Raw genomic sequence first — 21869 nt, forward strand, 5'->3', positions numbered from 1 at the left:
GGAACCTAATGTCTCTTCATGGGCAGAAAGTTATATTTTGTGACTTTCATTGATGACCATACTAGGAAGGTGTGGGTCTATTTCTTGAGACACAAGTCCGAGGTATTGGAAGTGTTCAAGACGTGGAAGGCCATGGTTGAGAATGAGATATGCTTCAAGGTGAAGAAGCCGAGATCCGATAATTATGGAGAGTATGTTGATTCAGGTTTGGGAAGTATTGGCTGCTATGGGGCATCAAGATGGAAAAGACTTTAGGGACACCTCGGGGAGAAGGGATATTCAGCGGATGATTAGAACTCTTGACATATAGGGCTAGGTGTATACTCCACACACCAGCGGACTGCCCCTGGCAATATCGGGGCAGAAAGTGTTATACAATGAGCTTTTTTCGATCAACCAGGGACCGATATACCTTTGGATTTCAGAATTCCGGAGGAAGTGTGGTTGGGAAGGATGTGAACCTTTCCCATTTGAGAGTGTTTGGGTGTGAGTCCCTATGTGCACACTAGTGACCAAGCTAGGAGTAAGCTTGATGTCAAGTGTACCTTCATTGGATATGGCGATGATGATCTTGGTTATCGTTTTGGGATGACCAAAACCGGAAAATTATTCGAAGTAGAAATGCCTTGTTCAGGTGAGATGGTTTTTCTACAAGACGAGAGAAAAGAAGCCGCGACCGTGGAGCGGTTCTGAGATAGTGACATTTAAGTATGTTGAGTTGGAAGGCTCTTATATGAGTCGTGGTGTTGTGGAAGTTCCACGGTCGGATGATGATAGTAGTGACTTCGGGTGAAGAGATACGCCACCAAGTCCATCTCCACCTCGTGCACTAAAGGAGGTTATCGGGCAAACCATCGAGAGCATGAAGTATCCTCCCTCCACCTATTTATTTATCGATGATGGTGAACCTCATTGCTATGAGCGGCATTGGAGGTTGGTGATATAGCAAGTGGGAGCTTGTTATGCATGATGAGGGGAGTCCCTCACCTTTAGTGTCACTGGGAGTTGGCCAAAGTATAAGGACATGACTCTCTGAGCAAATGGGTGTATCGAGTTAAGGAGGAACATGATGGTTCCAAGAAATATTTGGCAATGATATTCTCCCCAAATACTTTTCGGTGGTGTTTAGTATTGTTGTAGCGGAAGGTTTAAATCTTAAAGCGGTTAAATGTAAAAACCGCTTCACCTCCATTGTGACCATGTTGAGGAGATTTACACGACAACCTCTAGATTTGGGTTTCCTACCGGAAGGATAGAGAGAATATGGTGTGCAAAGTGAGAAAGAGCTTGCATGGTTCCCGACAAACCCAAGGCGGTGGTACATGGTTTGCACGCGACCGGATATATCCCATCGATTGGGAGTTGCTTGGAGGTTTATGGCTAACCTTGGCAAACATCATTGGGAAGCGGTGAAATGGATATTGTATTATTCATGGAGTATCACCGGAGACATGTCTATGTCATGGTAGGGGTGTTGTGAAGAGCGAAGTTGAAGTGTTCAACCCGGTTGGGTTTTGCTTGAGAGACCATGATGAATGAGCCGAAAGTGTTTCTTTAGTTTTTGGATTTGGATTGAGTTGTTACAATTGAGATGTGATATGCATGAAGAATCTCGAAGGTTCAAGTGGGAGATTGTTGGGTTTGTTGGAACCGCCGATTTGCTGTAGGTGTCCATGTTCGATGAAGAAGGTTCTATAAATCAATAGATCGTTGGTTTTGGCAACCTGTAATGGGACAAACACCATTCAGTAGATCAAAAGATGTCAACCACTGTTGATGCCTGGCTCTCAAGCTCCAGAATTGCGGCCCAAGCCCATTTATCTTCCCTTTGTCTATGTACATGTACACCTATATAAAGAAAATAGATTAGGGTTTTGAAGAACAACTTGAGAGATTCATTTCTAGGGTATTGTGGGAGCTCTGTTGAGCTAGGGTTTGAGTGAGGCCTCTTCTTATTGATTCTTGATCTCTTGTAAACTCTCCAATCTTTGTTATAAAGGAAACTCGGCTCTTGTGTGTGGATGTAGGTAACATTTACCGAACCACCTAAATCTTTGTGTCTCTTTGCATATTTACTTCCATTATTATTGTTGCTATGAAGGGTGATGATAAGTTAGTGGTTTTGCTTTGTTGAGGTTGTTGTGATAACTACCAAAGTCTTGGGTGGGTGATTTCCTTGGTGTGATCTCCAAGTTGAAATCATTTGGGATAGAAAGTAGCTAGATTGAGGTGTGACTTTCTAGTGAAATCTCCTAACAGCCAGACTTACTTCTGTGGCGCAAAAGTTCTTCAGTGATAAATTTGGAGGTCTTTAGGGGAATAGGGGTTACATTGATAGAAATGCGGAGAAAAAAGTTAATGAGATTGTCACAGGTTGGTCTATACATCTGGACCTTACATGCTCAACATGTCGGTTTTTAATAGAAATTTCTTTGATGAATACATGTTAGTTTGACTTAAGTGGATGATTCTTTGCAGCTTATGATTTTTAAATTCTGACAAGAATAACTTCAACGTGAATATTTGGATTAACTCGACTTATAGAAAGAAGGAGGAGATCACACGGCTGCATGCTCCACGCTTAGTGAATGTGGTATATCTTGAACTTCATGATTGCACTCTTTGTTTTGTTAAATTTTTGTTTATGCTCGAGGGCCAGACCTTACCTCATAAAACTTTGAAAAGTTAGCAGCTGATCATGGTTCTAATATTAAGGTAGTAATTGACACACTGTTGTGTCGCATCATGTGCTAATGATATTTCCTAGTTTCCTTGGGCAGAAATTTGTGGAACAGGGGTTAGGAGTCTGCCTGAGAACCAGGAGTCCAGGATGGACCAGACCAGAATCTGAACTTTTCGTAGAGCTCCTGATATCCGTATTGGGACCTGAAACCAAGTTGGGTTATATTAGCTGTACTGTATGTGAAAAAGAAAAATTAGTGTCTTCTCGAAACCGGATTTTTGCCCCAGATCCGTCTTAAATGCAGGTTTGGGATGTATTATATGGGACTAAAGGTGTTCTTTTATGAATAAGTAGGGATATTCAGATTTGAAATGGAAAAACTCAGACATATCGGAGCTATCTAGATTTATACTCCATGTGTGAAGCCTGATATGGCTGTATCTGTATCCGTATTTCATCGAACCAAAAACCGATAGCAAGCCGTTCTTCTCTCCTGGATTTGGATAGTTATTTAATCCAAACACGGCCTGTTTTAAGCCGTGGTAACAACGCGTAGGGGAACATGTTTTTGAAGAACACCCCTCTGTGCTTGCACTGTAAGTAGACTTATCAGTTAAGTCATAAAATTTCAGAATATATTGCTCTGAGACCTGACACCATCTTAACATATACTTGCTAAAAGGTCTTTATGTCTCTAGTTGTTGGAGATGTATATTAAGAGGATATCGGATCTAACATGGGGGCTGTCACCTAGGCTAAGTACCATAATGAGTTTTCAATAGAGTGTCACATTGTTATCACTTTTACAGTTATTCTTTGTGTTAAACGCCTTACATTGTCTTGGAAACTGAGTAAGTGTGTTAAGCTGTTTCTAAACCTACTTTCAGTTGGCCCGGACGAATCGAGACTGACACTCACTTTCATTACCTCTAGATTTTAAGTGAGTAAGACTCATTTATTACAGATGTCATGGGGACCAGATTTTTGATAATAACAAATCTTCAGCTATAGTACACACTTCATCATCTTCAAGTATGCACACCATCTGAGGGGTTAAACAACCTCATATCGAGGCTCTAAGATGTTTTTTTAGATTTTGGAGAGATGCACATGCATTTGACAGGAAAAATAAGCCTATTCATGGCTGCAGCTTTTAGGATGATCAGGTTGTAAAGCCTGGATTATGTAGGTTCCCATGGATTAAGAATGGGTTCAAATCAATAGATATTGGTTTTTGGTTCTGTAATGCTCAAACACCATTCAGTAGATCAAAAGATGTCAACCACTGTTGATGTCTGGAGTCAGTTACTTTGGATCTACAATGTTTCTCCTTTTTTTTATTGGGTATTTGTATCTCTTTTTAACACCAACTACAAATATCTGACTCCTTGATGTCTGAACTTTGACTATTGACTACACACTGGTTTTGTTTCTTCCCTCTTAGTTTACTTATCAATTTATCTAGCAAATATGTACACACGTATGTCAGTTTCTGGTATGAGTGGAACGTGTCAGGCTGTCAGCTTGTTACGAAACAATGTTATTTATTTTTGTTTTTGTTTTTTGTTGTTGTTGTTTTAGTCTTTGGTGTGTATGTGGCATCTTGTTTGGCTATTGAGCTAAAAGGAACAAGAAATAGTTATTTGAGAACTGATGCTCCTTGAGATGCACATTATTTATATGATTCATATCCACACATTTTGTTTCGAGTTCATTGTACTGATAGTGTAGTCTTTTTAAGTTGTTTACTTTACCACCACTATTTAGCATTCTGTAAAAGAGAAAACATGCTGTTGTTTTATATTCATGTGCAGGTTTCCAATGCTTATCTCGACTTTTTGAGAGGGGCTGGTGTGATGACACTATTTGATTTTGTCAAAGAAATGCCTCAAGATCCACCGAAAGAATTAGTAGATCCTGCTTCTTTTGTTGGTGCACTCTTTTACACATGGTTCATCTTGAACCTTTTCCCGGTAAGGATTATAAATTTTAAATTCCTATAGCAGTATAGCACCTTGTCCTGAATTCAATGTCTGAGAAGTTGGCGCTTTATGTTAGTATGAAGTTGATTTTGAATGTGCTTATTTATATATCTACAGTTTGGTTCCCTATATAATATATCAATTAAAATCTATTATTTGAAAATTTAGATTGCATGCTTCCAACATTAGAGACCAGAATTCTGTTATCTAGTCTCACATGCATGGACCCAATAGGTCTGAGTCTCTAGAGATTCTTCCTTATCAAATATTCAGCAATTTTGGGGTAAAAGTGTTCCTTAATATCTTGCATAAAGTGATGCCATCTATAGCCTGCCTTGCTTTAAGCTTGTCTTACACATGTACCACCAAAATAGGAATGTGTCTTTGAGACATGGTCATTCCACGAATCCACCAAAGTGAAGTTTTCTTTTTGGGGTTCCTGTGAGGGACTTGCTCACTTGTCCAAGAGCTGGACTTTGGAGCAAGTTTCACTTTCTGTGTACAACATTGTGACCACTTACTACCCCCCATGGTGATGGTAGATTACCTGTCACACTGTAGAATTTTATCTTTCTTGATGGTTAACTCCATGAGATATCTATATATTCATATGGACGGAAGAGTAATTTAATTTGTTTTTGTATATTCCAGAGGAAGAAAGTTGAACAGTTACTTCTCAGTCCCAGTACGAGCTATGCAGTCATATGTGATAATCTCGAAAAGATATATCCTGGAAAGGATGGAAATCCCGAGAAGTACGAAAGGGTTCTCTCTTGCTTTGCCTCAAGGGGAATGCTTTGGTATGCTTGGTCCTAATGGCGCTGGAAAGTCCACTTCTATCAGTATGGTAAGTCAGAACTGCATGTAACAAATAATATGTAGAGGTGGTGTTTCAAATAATTGCGTGTCTTAAACATCAGGGGATCCAACTCAAAACCAATTGGCGATGAGTGGAGACGCCAGCAACGTTTAAACTATACTGCAAGGCTTTAAACATGCCATCTGGGACGAAACTAAACATCTCAACAACATGAGTACTGGAAGAGAAGTCCTCTTATATTTGAATTTGTGTACATCCTTGTAATCTGTTCTGAAACAGATCGCTTGATCTTTGTCCGTATTAACTATAAGCAGTCCTTTTAAACACACACCACGTCAGCTAAAAAAATTGATGGGTGTCTTTAGACGGACCGATGATCAGTTGATCTTTGTTCATCCAGACTTTTAATTCATCTACTTGTTAAGAAACTGAGAAATGGGGTAAAAAAAGGACAAGCTGATGCTTCACAGAATCACATAAATCTTCATTTGTGCTTTCAGATGATTGGCCTCACTTTACCAACATCTGGCACAGCATTCATTCAGGGCTTGGACATAAGAACCGAAATGAACAGAATATATACCAGTATGGGTGTATGCCCTCAGCACAAGTAAGCAGCTAATATAAATTTTTTCGTCCAATGAAGTTCATGGGTTATTGGTCTTAAATGCCTAGCTACAACATTTTTTTCCGATGATTCTATTTCGCTTCCCACTTCTCCATTTGCTTTGAATATATCCAGCCTTCTTTGGGAAAGGCTGACAGGGAGGGAGCATCTACTCTTCTATGGAAGACTGAAGAATCTGAAGGGCGCGGCTTTAACAGAAGTTAGTTTCTTCAATCTCATTTATCTCTGGGAAAATATAATAAGGATGAACTTAAGTGAACCTCTTAACCTTGATATCTCTAGAACTCTGTACCTTTTGAGTTATATCAGTGGCATAAGATAAATATGGCACATTATAAGTCTGATTATCTGCTAAAAACAGTTACTTAACTGGTTGAATGTGAAGGGTGTTGGATCGTATAGTACGGCACAGTATGTCAGGTGTTCTCTAAGTGACATTGACAAGGGTATGTGTGGGGGTGTTCCACACGCCATTCTGAAAGCACTTGGATATGTATCTAACATTAAATATGTTTATCATTAGTATGAATGGTAATCTTTTTTTTCTAAGATGGTTTCAGCACATTCAATGGAAGAGGCGGAGGTACTCTGCAACTGGTTGGGTATTTTTGTTGTTGGAAGGTTTTAGTGCATTGGGAAATCCAAAAGAGGTATAAATATGTCTAATCCATGAATTTATTCATTTTAAACCGATTCCCATTTTTATGAAAGATCCCTGCCTAGATCATATATATCATCACCTTGAACACGGTCCTGAGGCACCATTATATAACAAGAGTTGAAAATGCAGAATGAGAGACTTTCAGTTCAGATTCAAGAGGTAATACACGGTATAGACAGAGAGGGAGCCTAAAGATGGTATAATATTTTGATTAAATCAACTCTAGTGTTTTTTGGTGGTTGAACCTTTTCCCAAGAGATGAAAACACTTGCAAGAGCTGGGTTCTTTCCCTCTCCATTTGAAAATCGTTCTCTGTATCAGAGGCATTAACTATGTGTCTAATTACTGGAGGTCCCTCTCAATGTAAATTAGGCGTAGTCATGTATTATTATACAAGTCTCCAGTTGAAGCGAAAAATTTCAATTGCCAAGTAAAAACTCACAATCTTGATATAGAAGGACAATTTCAGATTACACAGGCCAGTAAGATAAAAAAAAACTTCGTTTATTCTGTTACATTAGAATGAAGTCTGTAATCGAATATAGTGCTACTGATTTATAAAATATATAGTTTTATACGATGAGAACATAGTGTGACAGTGTGACTATCTATTTTTGGTATTGGAATCCACAACTATGTTTTGTTTATTATCATCTGTGCTTTGAAACCAAACCGCTGAAATCTAATTTAGTAATTTACAATATTTAAATGTACTGGATTCATGATGTTTTCTGTACATGTTATGACAGCTCATAGCTAGATATCAATGACAACATCTTCGGGTCTGGAGGGTGAGGTGGAAAACTTGGTGCGCTGATCTGTCCTAGTGCCAAGAAGTTGAACTGCCCAAGGATGAAGTGAGAATAGCAGATGTTTTCCAAGCAGTTGAGAATGCAAAGACAAAATGGGTCTAAACGATACCAGCCTAGAGAATGTCTTTATCAAGGTTGCATTGCCAAGGCACAAGTCAACTAATAATTTTTTACGTTAGGTGCTCAGTTGATTAATCCGTAGTATATAGTATTCCTTTTATCTTTCGAAGTGTTACAGAGCCTCTTTGGTAATCTTCATTTTGAAGTAAGTTCAGTTTCACTTAAAACATCTTTGAGCAGTCCTCTGAGAATACAAAAATTGTTAGCAGTAATTTCATCAATTTTCACAACATGGAACAAAAACTCATAAACCTTCTTCAATCATCACTACACCAAAGCCACTTGAAACAAATACACACCCTCATAATCACAAAACACGTTAATCTCACCCCACTTTTTCTCAAAAAACTGTTAAACCCACCCATCATTAACTACGCGCGCAAAGTGTTTGATCATATTGCTGACCCAGACTCATTTCTCTATGTTTCCATGATATCCACCTACTCAAAACTCTATTTAAACCATGAAGCTATACAGACATTCTTTTCCATGCATGGGAATAAAGTTGGCTTCACTTGTTTTGCCTTTCCACCTGTTTTTAAGTCTTGTGCTTTGTTGTTGAAGAGTAAGGAAGGTAGACAAGTACATTGTGTTGTGATAAAGAATGGGTTTGGTTGTTATATGTATGTTCAAAGTGGGTTGATTGATTTTTACGCTAAGAGTGGGGATTTGGATTCTGCCAACCGGGTTTTTGATGGGATTTTAGTTAAGGATGTTGTTTGTTATAACTGTTTGATAACTGGGTATTCCAAGTTAGGGGATGTTTCCAAGGCGGAGGAGTTGTTTAATGAGATGAGTGAGACAAGTATTGTTACTTGGAATACTATGATTTCTTGTTATTTGCATAATGGAGATTTGCATGCAGGGTTGAAAGTTTTTAAAAGAATGCAGGAAGAGAAGTGTCGGCCGAATGAGATTACTTTGGTGACTTTGTTGTCTATTTGTGCTAAGTTGGGGGATTTGGAGAAGGGGTTGGGGGTAATTAGGTTTATTGAGGATAACCATTTTTGTAGGAATATGATTGTTTCGACTGCAATATTGGAAATGTATGTGAAATGTGGAGCGGTAGATGAGGCACGTCAAGAATTTGATCAGATGACTCGAAGAGATGTTGTTACTTGGAGTTCCATGATTGCTGGTTATGCGCAAAATGGAAAATCGAATGAGGCTTTAGAGCTTTTTGATGAGATGATAAATGCAAACTTTAAGCCTAATGATGTCACATTTGTTAGTGTTGTATCTGCTTGTAGTCAACTTGGCTCAGTAGAAGCTGCTGAGCACATAGGCAACTATATTGAGAGTCTAGGTTTTGTTTCAAATGTTTATGTGGCCTCCGCTTTGTTGGACATGTATTCAAAGTGTGGAAACGTTAGAAAAGCTCGTCAACTCTTTGATCAGATGAATCACAGGGATGTTGTTTCTTGGAATTCAATGATTGGAGGGCTTGCAGTTAATGGATTTGCTAGAGAAGCTATTGATTTATTTATGGAAATGAAGGTTTCTGAGGTGAAACCCAATGATATAACTTTTGTAGGGCTGTTAACTGCCTGCACCCATGCTGGCCTTATTGAACTGGGATGTGGGTTCTTCAAAAGTATGACAACTGATTATAACATTGTACCAAAAGTTGAACACTGTGCTTGTATCGTTGCTCTGTATTGCAAGTCAGGACGGTTAAAAGAAGCGTACTGGTTTATAACTAAGATGGAGATAGAGCCCAATGTTGTTATTTGGGGCACGCTATTGAGTGCTTGCAGGATTCATTTGAATGTAGAGCTTGCTGAGCACTCAGTTCAGAAACTACTAGTGTTAGAACCTGAGAACTCAGGCAATTATGTCCTCCTTTCTAACATATATTCTAGCGTGGGGAGATGTGAGGATGCCTTAAACATGAGGAACTTGATGAGAGACAAGGGATTGCAGAAGACAGCTGCATATAGCTGGATAGAATTGGATGACTTAGTACACAAGTTTCTCGTTGGAGACATGTCACATCCAATGTGTGAAGAGATATACAATGTTGTTGATGGGTGGGGATTGCAGTTGCAGTTGACTAGTCATGTTCCAGATTTAGACTTAGAGCTCTCGTGATATAGGACTGAAAACCAAGTCCCATTTTCCTCGTACATCCTTCGCATATGGCATGTCACAATTTATTATGCATGAAGCAATAATGAGAAGCGAGATGCTCAAATTGCTTACAATCTTAACTTTGGGCTTTGCCCTTCAGTGAACCGCCAGAGGCGGCGAGGCCCCATTAACAACAAAATGAGTGATTTAAGATCAGAGAGTATTATCAAAGAGTTCTGGTACCGGCTTGACAATGGAGACGTATTGACTTCTGGCTAAAAGGAAACTCCCGAAGTCTCTACTTCTGGTGAGACAGGGTACACATCTTTCTTTACAGCATACACTGTTTTTCAATCGGCAACATCCATAGTCGAAATTAAGGATGTGATAAAACCTTGTGCCCAGTTTAATAGGTATGTGTTGTATCTTATATTCAGTTGAATGTATGTATACTAGAGATTAGTTGTCTAATTCATATTCTTAATTACTCAGAGAGAAGTTGGAGACACTCAATCACTTTCGTATATTCATCAGATGGCAGTCTCTTGTGTCAAACATACACCATTCAACCAGTCTATAGGATCCAGTGCTGCAGAACATTTGATTGATCCATTCTAGAAGAGGTTTGTCACATATTTGTCAAGTTCTTAATTAATTAAAGGATGGCATTGCTTAAACTTATACTTTTAGCTGATGGTCTCATTATCAAGAATATTTTTATGCCCAAAAATCCAAATCATTGCGAATTTTGAATTTTTTGAATTTGTGAAATTTGTAACCATTTTCACTATTCTTTTTTTTCAGACCATTGAAATTTACAAAAATTGCAGTGTACTTTCAACTTCATCTCACATAAATTACACCACTTCGGTTGAATACCTATGGTCCTCTGGCGCCAAGTAGTCAACAATTCTATTTGGAAAGAGCGCATATAAATGGTGCAAAGCTCTAAATGGCGATCCTTGAAATTTCGATCATTAAAGAGTACATATAAATAGGGATGACAACCTGGATTTATTTTCTATTTTCCTTTTCCTTTTTGTTTATGAACAAACTGTTGGCAAGTACAATAAATGTAAGGCAATTAAAACATAATTATGGAAACAAAATATTCTCCTAATAAGTCAACCAATTTTGTTTTGGAATGTAAACAAAATGGTTTAAAGTTTAAACAACTTCTGTACTATAGGGAATTAAAGTTTTATACACATATTTAGGAAACGAATCTTTTGCAAGGAAACCTTTTTCATAAAGTGAATGGAATATTTGAAAAAATGCAACCATTAAATATGGTGAAGAGTATTTGTATGGAGAAATTAATGAGGGAAAGTCTAAACGTGGAATACCATTGTGGTGATAGAGTAACATTTATGAAAAAATGTGAAAATGTTCAAATTATTAAAGAGAATATTTCCTTTGATAGAAGAGAGAAAGGCTTATGGTCTTGTAAATGTGATGATCAGATTAGAAATTTAGAACCACACGGTTTTGAAACTGAATGCTAGCAGGCAATCTACTAAAAGTACAGTTTTTATTAATTTTGATGATAAAAAGTGTCTTTTAGTAAGGTGGCATGTAAGCGAATGTGATAGCATTATTCTCCACTGTTTCCAATTTTGGTCTGCTGGTATTCTGGTACGTCAAGGTGTCAAACAGGGTCTAAATATGTTTCTCTTACTACACTACTTATGAGACGGTCCATTTCACTGGAGGTGTAACTGCTCTAGACACTGGAATAGCTTTGACACTTTGCCCAAACGTCCAAAAACAATGTCATTTGTTACGAGAATCTGATATATAGGCAGTGTGACTGCATTTCACATTCTGTCAAGATAAAAGAGGAAGAGAGGACTCTTTCTCTCTCACTCTCACAGTCTTATTTGATTCAGAGGACATCATCTTTTTTTTTTTTGGTTTTGTTCATCATGGATTCCATGCATGGGTCTTCTAGTTTCATGGTTCAAGCTAATGCTTTACTTAGAAAAAGTCTGACTCTCCAGGTCTCTCTACCTCTCTATGTAATTCTTTGTTTTTAAAATTTTCAGTGTTTTTGTTCTTGTAGATATTGGTTAACCGGTTCATGGTGTTCTTATGAGTCTATAGTCCCGTTATGGAATGGATGGAAAAGAGTCAAAAGGCAAAATTTTCATCTGTGAAAATAAGTTGGAAAAGTGAATTGGGATGCAAACTCTACTAGTTTAATATTTTTTTAATTTATCAGCATTTTAGTAAAAAAGAAAAGAAAAAAGTAGTGGATAGTTTTCCCGTTCTTCTTGACAAATTAGGTATCAACTATCAAGACAATGCTTAAGTAGATTAACAGATGAGAAAGGTTGAGGACTAATTCACTGATTATATGTCCATAATTCTGTAAAATGACATGACTAGCGCTAAATCTTGAACTGATTCTCATAAAAATTAAGTGACATTAAGTTTGAATTAATTTGGATGGTCATGATTTGAACTTACTGGTCACATGTTTTAGCCAATGGTGTGACTTTAGATCAGCCATCAGTGCAGTAGGGCGAAATTCCTCAAATTTTATATCCTGATCTTGATGACTGATAATATATTTTTTTCTTGCTCATTGTTTTTGCAGAAACGCAATTTCAAATCATATTGTGCGCTTCTTTTATTCCCCATTTTTCTGTGTGTGCTTCTTGCTATTGTACAAAATGTAATTGCTGGTCAAGCTAAGCAAAAATATAAGGGGGTCCAATGTGACTGCACTTGTATTCACACAAATGGTGATGGTTCATGTAAGAAAGTGTGCACACCTGTTTCTGGAGATGATAAGGATGCTGATCCCTGTGCAATACCTAGCCCTCAGGCATGGCGTCCTCTGCTGCAGTTACCCGTTGAATCTTGCAGGAGGACGTGCCAAGCAAAAATTCTACTGACTGGTGGTAATCAATCTTTTGGAGAAAGTACGGCCCCTTGTCCCCTTCTACGTGAAAACTTTATTTACATTTTTGTTATTCTTATTGTTCATGATGTTTAAAGTAATGAAGGTTTCTATAGACACAACTACAAAAATCTAAGTGCTATTTTCTAATATGATAACAGGCTTGTCGGCTAATTTCTTTAGAAGGGACTTGCTCACTGCTGTCGTGGTTAGTTGATGTCCTTTTGTTTCGTTTTACTCTCTCTCTTCATTAGGACACATCTGACTTGACAAATGTAAAATCTTTAGCGTCTAGAATGTATTTACTTTTTAGTCTTGAGATTTCTATAGGCTCTGGTGCTAATGCTCTCCATTGAAATCTTTCAGGGGTATGGCGGTCCTCCTGAAATGCGTCCGAAAGTTGATTCGTTAGTATATTACATCATTCAATCTCAGTGTCAACCAAACTCTACTGTACTTATTCCTATGGAGATAGGATCAAATAGACAGTCGAGTTAATCATCTCTGCCTATTAGTCAATTTCAGAACTTCGTTTACTATTTTTTAGTAGTATTTTTTTTTTCTAATTTCTCTCCTGCACTTGTGTACATGGGTAGGATTAGCTTTACAATATGCTGCTTTTGATAGTAGAGGCATTTTCATGAGATCGGAAATTTTTACACACTTATGAAAATTTCATTACACTAAAGATCGGGGTGGGGGAGTTTGCAGAGATATAACCTCTTGCTTAGAAGAAAATATTTTATGGCCATGGAAAACGAAATCAAATCTGATACAACAATTTCTTTATATTTTCATGAAAATTCTCGACAACTTTCCAATGAACTTTTCCTGCGCTAGCAGAGAAAGTGTTATTTTCTCGTTGCTGAAATGTAGTGTATAATCATGCATAACCTACAAAGATGGCTCACAAAGTGTCCTAGAAAATGTAGCGAGGGGTGAGGATTGGAAGGATTTAGGGGTAATCATGTTTTCTCTTCTCGCTGGAGCCAAAGACTTAGTACTCGACAATTCCAACTAATTGATCTATCATTGATTTATGTATCTTTAGAAGATCTGGAGATGTATGGAAAGCGGATTGATAAAAGTGTAGGTGGTTATATGCAATTAGGAGATATTATTTGATTTTCCTTTATATATTCAAACATGGCTTGACATTGTATACTGGCTCTTGTACCTGCTTATGAGTTATTGCAAACTATCCTCTTTGTCTGCCTTAACGGTCAAGTCTCTCTGTCTCTCGCCCTATCTTTTCTGTGATTATTTGCTTTATGCACACTGAATTTTTGTTTTTCTGGAGTTAGATGCAACATGCTTGAAAGGCTTATGTCTATGGCGCAAAAGTTCTTCAGTGATAAAGGAGGAGCTCTTTAGTGGTTACGTAGATGGAAATGCAGAGAGAAAAACTAGTGAGATTGTCACAGGTTTGTCAATACATCTGCACCTTATATGCTCAACATGTTGGTTTTGAAATTTATATCTTAATTTGATGCATACATGTTGGTTTGATTTAAGCGGGTGTTTCTTTGCAGCTTATGATTTTTTAAATTCTGACAAGAATAACTTCGACGTGAACATTTGGTATAACTCGACTGATAAGAACCTGGAGGGGGTTGTACCGCTTCGTGTTCCACGCTTAGTGAATGTGGTATATCTTCAACTTCAGGATTGCACTCTTTGTTTGGTTGAATCTTACTATTTGTTTGGTTGAATTAGACCTTGCCTTCTTCGTATCACTTGGATTAAGAGGGGTGTCACATAAGTACATATTTTTTTGGGTTACCCTATTCTTTTTTGGGGTTCTCTCATGCTCCATCACTTGGAGTTAGTTACTTTTTCCTCTAGGTAGTTTCTCCTTATGTGGGTATGATTATATGGGTGTGAAGTTGTATACTCGTTTTTTACCTCTCCTTCTATTCTCTTCTCTTCTTATCACCAACTACAATCCCCTGAGTCCTTGATGGCTTAATTTTTGAGTGATGAGTTTGTGTACACGTAAGTATTAAGTATTTTCATGTAAAACTGACATAACTATTTGTGTAACCACTTTGTTTCTTCCCTCTTAATTGGCTTGTCAAATTATCTAGCAAATATGTAAACATGGGTGTCAGTTTCTGGTACAAGTAGAAAGTGTCAGCCTGATACAAAATCATCTTAAACTGTATACATGCTTATCGGACAATGGGTTGTCACAGGACATGAAGCGCCCTTTTTCCCCCGATAATGAAAACTGGAATGTCTTCAAGAGCTTAGGATCCTTGCGAAGCATATTATTGTATATAGGATTCATATGCTCATATTCTTTTTTGATTTCATGGTACTGGTGGTTTTGTCTTTTCTTTAACAGATAACAAATACTGATATTATCTTTGTATGTGTAGGTTTCTAACGCGTATCTCCAGTTTTTGAGAGGGGCCAGTGTGATGGCACAATTTGATTTTATCAAAGAAATGCCTCAATTTCCACCAAGAGAAATAGTTGATACTTCTGTTTATGTTGGTGCACTCTTTTACTCATGGTTCATCTTGCAACTTTTCCCTGTAAGGATGATAAACTTAAACTTCCTATAGCATCTAGAATTTTGGTTTGCTATTTTTTGTATCAACTAAAAAGTAATACTTGGTAATTACGGATGCAAGCTTCAAACATTAGAGAGGAGAATTCCTTCAGATCCACAAGGACCTGATAGATCTGAGTCTATTGAGATTCTTCTATATTAATTATTCAGCAGTTGGGGTTGAAAATGTTCCTTAAGATATTGCATAATGTGATGCCATGTATAGCTTGCCTTGCTTTATGCTTGTCTTGCACATATACCTCTAAAACTTACTGTCTTTGAGGAGGCACATGGTCATTTCATTAATTGTTTCTTTGTTGTCAAATAACGAACTCCATGCTTAGCTTCATTTTAGTTGGGAATGTGGAAAACATGGGAACATCCTTTAGCCAATCTAGGCCTCTTTTTTGGAGTCTTAATCTTATATTTTTGTTATGAGAAAAGACCTGCCTCTTTCTACAGTGCCCAACTGCCTCTCATTTCCTCAACGTGGGCTCACAGAGATGTTCATGGCCCTATCCAAAAAAAGACTGTAGTGCACCCTAGCTTGCTTCTTACTTGTGAAGCACTCGGGCCTTTTGGAATGTCGAGTTGTCATTCTTGCATGTGCGGACAAGCATTATACTCTGTCGTTCTTGAAAACACAAGTTAGCAGGTGTCTCCGGCACAATTTTCTTACAAGTTACAACATATACCTAGCTTGTGGCTTTCATTGTTCTTATTTATAGAAAACGATTTTAACTCAAAAGTCTGAAAAAATCGTTTTTGATTATACTAATTTTGTTAGTAGTAATACTTTGTAGGTCAAAATTACGAAAATTTATACTTAGTATACTTATGGAAATCTGAAAGGACAACATAGACTACATGCTTTTAAAAAATGGGTGCACTGGGAACACACATATTTTTACACTGCTTATTTTAAAAAAATCTTGACCACTAAAGGTGATTCAGAACTTGGTAACTTAAAAATTTGCCTTTCCTTGCTCTTAGATTCCTTGCCAATTAATGTATGATATGACTTTTAGTGTACTTGTATCGAATACCTGAAGCTCTTCTCTGAGAGTTGTCGTGTCAGTTGCTATTTTTTGAACTTGTTGCGGTTCCATCCTTGTTAACATTGCTACAAGTAGTGAGAAGGTTTCCTCTTCTGTCCGCTCTGCCCCCCTGGGGTTGGCAGTGTTGCCATCATTAGCATTTTGATATTTTAAATTAAATGATATCATGCTCGTCACGTCTTACGGAATCATTATAACCAGGTTTTTATACTGTTGTGAGCATGCATAAATATACCTCTGTAACAATACCATTTACTAATAGCCTTTTGCATCCAACTCTTTCAAATTAACAATAACGCTGAGAGATATTTATTGTCTTCATTTGTCCAACTCTTTCAAATTAACAATAACGCTGAGAGATATTTATTGTCTTCATTTGATGTACTTAGGAGTGTGAGGTGAGCTATATGTAACTTGTGACTGTGAACAATAATTCTTTTGGTTGGTGTGCTATTTTACATTTTCTAGTTAATATTCTTACCACATTCTGCCTTGTGATGTAGATTATATTGTCATCTCTGGTTTATGAGAAGCAAGAAAATCTAAGAATGATGATGAAAATGCATGGGCTCAGCGATGGTCCCTACTGGGTTATATCATATACATATTTCTTTGTCCTATCCTTTACCTACATCCTGTGTTTTGTTGTATTTGGTTCCATCACTGGTAAGTTGATATAAACAGACATGTTTACTATATGTTTAGGAGTTTTTCTGTAACTGAATCTTTTTTGCACAGGATTGACAATTTTCGGAATGAACGATTATGGCATACAATTTCTATTCTATTTCGTCTACATCAACCTACAGATTGCAACAGCTTTCCTTTGGGCAACAATTTTCTCCAGTGTTAAGATTGCTACAGGTTCCGCCGTCACTTGCATGATTTTATATGTTGTCAAGTTTGAAACCCATCCACAAAAGTATTGAATTTTCATTGTTGGATGTGATAACAGTAATGGCGTACATATATACCTTCGGATCAGGGCTCTTGGGGAAATTTCTTTTCCAAGATTTCCTTGAAGATGATTCCTTTCCCAGTGAGTTGATATCTCAAACATGTTAAAATAAATTAACTGTGATCTTGTTCTATATACTTTTATTTATTTATCTTTTTTGATCGGTAAAAGTTAAATTTTACCAGCCTAGAGCGAATAACGTTGATTTTGTTCTATTTATTCATGTGTCTTGCATACCTTCTATTATACCGTTTTGAACTGATGACATAGAAAGCTAGAATGAACCTAATGTATTGATAATTGGCTGATCAATGTCATTGGTTTGGTCTATCCAACAGTGACACCTGTTTGCACTATATTAAAATATATTCTTCTGTGTACTGCATTAATATCAGTCTTCATCTGTTTAAAACTTTTTATGTATAATGTTTTGTACTACATTGTCCTCTGTTTCTTAGGAAGCTTGGTTATTGTTATGGAGATTTTCCCTAGCATTTCTTTATACCGGGGGCTATATGACTTGCAACAATCTTCCAGTACGGGACTTGTTGTGGGTACTGGTGGAATGAGTTGGATTGATATGAATGATAGGTTAAACGGGATGAAAGAAGTCTTAATCATCATGTCTGTGGAATGGTGTCTTTTGCTTCCTGTGGCATACTATCTTGATCAAGTTGTATCAGTAGGAAGTGGTGTCAAAAAGCACCCACTATTTTTCTTGAAAAACTTCCTGAAGAAGCATTTGATAAGATTCCAGAGGAGTAATATGTGTAGACAGGGATCAAATGTATCTGTTCAAATGGAGAGACCTGATGTTTTCGAAGAGGTAATTTCTCTTTCTTGGATTAAAATCAAGTTTTTTTTTTTTTTTTAAATAAAATAAAATGGGTTTTACATGAATATACCCACCAGATAATGTTACAGTTGGTCTCTAATGTGTACTGGGATGCATGGTTTCTATCAGCAGGGATGAGAAAATCTTCTCTCATATTTGATGTATCTCTAATGAAATTTCTGATACTAAATTTGATCAATTAGATATATATTTATCACCAACTTTATATGAAATTTTCTGATTCAAAATTTTATCTGATTACTTTCCATCTTTCATAAATGACATTGATAATATTTAGTCAGCGATCATAACTTCCTGTCACATAATGTGCAACCAACATAGAATGTGCAACCAATTTTACTTTATTTTATTTTTATTTTTATTGGGGTGGGGTTTCCTGGAATGGATTTACTCACTTTTCAAAGACTGGACTGAGCAGTAAGTTCTACTCTTAGTGTACAGACTGTAGTATTTTCTCTTTTTGTTTTTGAGAATGAACTATATGAGATGTCGACATGTATGGAAATATAATTCAGTTTTCTCTTTGTACATATCAGAGGAGGAAAGTCGGACAGTTACTTCTCAGTCCCAGTATGAGCTATGCCGTCGTATGTGATAATCTCAAAAAGGCATATCCTGGAAAGGATGGAAACCCTGAGACTCAAGCTGTTAAAGGGTTTTCTCTTGCGTTGCCTCGAGGGGAATGCTTCGGTATGCTGGGTCCTAATGGCGCTGGAAAGACCACTTCTATCAGTATGGTGAGTCAAAAGTCACAACTGATTGAAAAGATTGTAATACAGGTGGTGATTAGATAATTGCATGGATGCAGGAAGAAAAGTTCTCTTATGTCTTAATGTGTTTACATCCTTGTACTCTGTTTTGAACACACTACGCAGTTCCCTTGGTCCTTGCCCATGTTAATTATAGGCAGTCGTTTTTAAGCACACCGCACCAGCAATATCTGAATTCGGTGTGTTTAGATGAACCAGTGATCAGACTTTAAGTCCATCTCTTGTTAAAAAGTTGAGAATCTGAAAATGAAAATGAATTATATAAGACAAGGTGTTGCCCTGCAAAAGCATGTCTAATCTCCATCCCTGCTCACAGATGATTGGGCTCACTACACCTACCTCTGGCACAGCATTCATTCAGGGCTTGGACATAAGAACCGACATGAACCAAATATATACCAGTATGGGTGTATGCCCTCAGCATGAGTAAGCAACTTGAAGGCCGTGAATCATAGGTCCCAAATTATCACATTAGCAATGGTCAATCTTTTTTCTGATGATACTCTTTTTCTTCTCACTTCTCTATTTATTTTAACTCTATCCAGCCTTCTCTGGGAAAAACTGACGGGGAGGGAGCATCTACTATTCTATGGAAGACTGAAGAATCTTAAGGGTGCTGCCTTAACACAAGTAAGTTTCTTCAATGTCTTTCCCTTTGTTGATGAAGTTACAATGTTTGGTAGCAAAACATATGTTTTTCAAGTTTGTACTTCTGAATTTTGTATGTCTTCTCTTCCTTTTCTCTCTGTTGCTTCAGGCAGTGGAAGAATCTCTAAAAGCCGTTAATCTGTTTCATGGAGGTGTGGGTGACAAACAAACTTACCAGTACAGTGGAGGTATGAAGAGGAGGCTTAGTGTTGCCATTTCTCTGATTGGAGATCCCAAAGTATGTTAGCTTCACACTCTCTAAACCAAATGATCTCGAAGGAGTCGAAGCTATTCTTGATATTTGAATGCTTAGTCACCTTTAACATTTCTTATGGTATGTCCCTTTAACATCTTGATCAAGGTTGTCTACATGGATGAGCCTAGTACTGGACTAGATCCAGCTTCGCGAAAACTCTTGTGGAATGTCGTGAAGCGAGCAAAGCAGAATAGTGCAATTATATTGACCAGTAAGTCTTCCTTATCTGCGCCACAGTTTGCATCACTTAAAGGAACTGGATAAATCTGGATTATAAATCTATCATCCCTTTTAGTTGCAAATAGGCATTTTAGGCTTGCTATCTGCATTTCATGTTTTTATATTTCTGTATGATTATATTCTTATAATCTTTTTCGAATACCTCTTTGATAAATGCTTATTGATGGTTCCAGCACATTCAATGGAAGAGGCGGAGGTACTATGCGACCGGTTGGGAATCTTTGTTGATGGAAGATTTGAGTGCATTGGAAATCCAAAAGAGGTATAATTATGTCTAATCCTTTACTTTTTTGTTAAACCGGTTTACCTTCTTTTTTTTATGGGAAAGTTTCTGGATATGATATAGATAAAATTCGGGCTGAAATCAATAAAGGGTCTGTTCTCTCTTCTTTTCTCCGTCTCTCTGTTTTCTTTATATCCCCGCCTATATCAAATTTAACCTTGCCCTTGAAGATTGTCTTTCGGCACCATTATATGAAAGAGTTGAGGATGCAGAATGAGACACTGCAGTTCAGATGAAAGAACGATCAAGTTGTATACGGTACAGACCTCACAGGGAGCCAAAGAAGGTGCAATATTTAGATAAATTCCACTTCAATGATTTTTGAGGTTGAACCTTTTCGAAACAGATGAAAACACGTCAAAGATCCGGATTCGTTATTACTGCATATGAATATATATAGTTTTTTTTTTTGGTAAGAATAAAACACCTGCCTTACAATGGAAGTACACTCTGAGTAGTCTATAAACCAAACAAAGCTTTTTTTTCCTTTTAATGGAAAAGGCATTGCCTCAGGTAAATCAGTACTGATGGGGATACAAATGTTATTGAAGCAACAACTTAGAATTCCTTGGTACATGATATTTTCTGCAACCCTGCTATAGCTGGACGATTTTAGATTATATAATATAGGGGAGTAAAGTAAACATTATGTTTATGCTATTACATTGGATGAAATACTGTAGAAGGAAATGAAGCTGCTGATTCCAATGCTTAATATGGTTAGACTAGTGTAAACTATGCATTTGTCATAATTCATTTACGGCTGGTTTTCCGTTTAGTAGCTTCTGAGCTGTGAAATCAAACCACTGAAGTCTAATATAGGATATGTTAATCCATTATATTGATAAAATTTTCTGAGGTCTGTACATGTTATTGTAGCTCATAGCTAGATATGGAGGATCTTATGTGTTTACAATGACAACATCATCGGGTCTGGAGGGTGAGGTGGAGAAGTTGGTACGCAGAATCTGTCCCAGTGCCAAGAAGATATATCACATATCGGGAACCCAGAAGTTTGAACTGCCGAAGAAAGTAGTGAGAATAGCAGATGTTTTCCAAGCAGTTGAGAATGCAAAGACAAAGTTCCCTGTACATGCTTGGGGTCTAGCCGATACCAGCCTAGAGGATGTCTTTATCAAGGTTGCTGGAAGGGAATAAGCATTTAAAAAATATACTCCTCTTCATTCTTGTTTATGGACGAGGTCTATACTTTATTTTTAAACGGTGTTTTATAGCTGTTTAATTTTATTATATGGTTTCATACATACATTTCTAAAATGTGGTTTATCCCAAAACTTATAAACTTGTAATAATAATATTCTCTTATTCCATCTCCTTCCTCTCTTTCATCTATTCTTCTTCCATCAGTTTCCATGAAAGAAAATAGTGGATGGTGTCCGCCTCGAAGTCCCAGCACACCAATTAGATTTAGAATGCCAACACTAAAACGGCGTAGCCAATCTATAATCTCAATTCTCAAGTCTCAACATTGTCCATTGTTCAAATTTCGGCAGATTTAGTGAGAGCAATTTGACACTTGCAGGACCCACACGGTTCAGAAA

General features: G+C 37.3%; 1 protein-coding gene and 1 pseudogene across 3 annotated transcripts; both read left to right on the top strand.

The window, feature by feature from the left end:
• Positions 1 to 7820: 7820 nt before the first annotated feature.
• On the top strand, positions 7821 to 10404 carry LOC147522664 (pentatricopeptide repeat-containing protein At1g08070, chloroplastic pseudogene; annotated as a pseudogene). Its single transcript, XR_015213921.1, has 2 exons — positions 7821 to 10189; positions 10269 to 10404. The product of XR_015213921.1 is annotated as a pentatricopeptide repeat-containing protein At1g08070, chloroplastic pseudogene (transcript).
• A 1147-nt stretch (positions 10405 to 11551) lies between these two features.
• Positions 11552 to 21642, top strand: LOC147522665 (ABC transporter A family member 7-like). 2 transcript variants are annotated; one of them, XM_086594685.1, is made up of 18 exons: positions 11552 to 11776; positions 12376 to 12703; positions 12843 to 12889; positions 13048 to 13174; positions 13986 to 14105; positions 14214 to 14329; positions 15063 to 15221; positions 16800 to 16962; positions 17035 to 17160; positions 17252 to 17335; positions 17713 to 18080; positions 18647 to 18847; positions 19197 to 19306; positions 19426 to 19510; positions 19638 to 19766; positions 19890 to 19995; positions 20198 to 20286; positions 21187 to 21642. In XM_086594685.1, exons 1-18 carry the CDS (start codon positions 11702 to 11704, stop codon positions 21463 to 21465), a joined length of 2712 nt encoding a protein of 903 aa, XP_086450811.1. In that variant the 5' UTR covers positions 11552 to 11701; the 3' UTR covers positions 21466 to 21642. The 2 variants fall into 2 exon arrangements, 1 of the variants encoding a protein (XP_086450811.1); XR_015213900.1 differs by having other exon boundaries at positions 11659 to 11776; positions 19638 to 19716.
• The last annotated feature ends 227 nt before the right edge of the window (positions 21643 to 21869 follow it).

This window comes from Coptis chinensis, chromosome 1 (genome assembly GCF_015680905.1).
Source record: "Coptis chinensis isolate HL-2020 chromosome 1, ASM1568090v1, whole genome shotgun sequence".
NCBI classification, from domain to species: Eukaryota; Viridiplantae; Streptophyta; class Magnoliopsida; order Ranunculales; family Ranunculaceae; genus Coptis; species Coptis chinensis.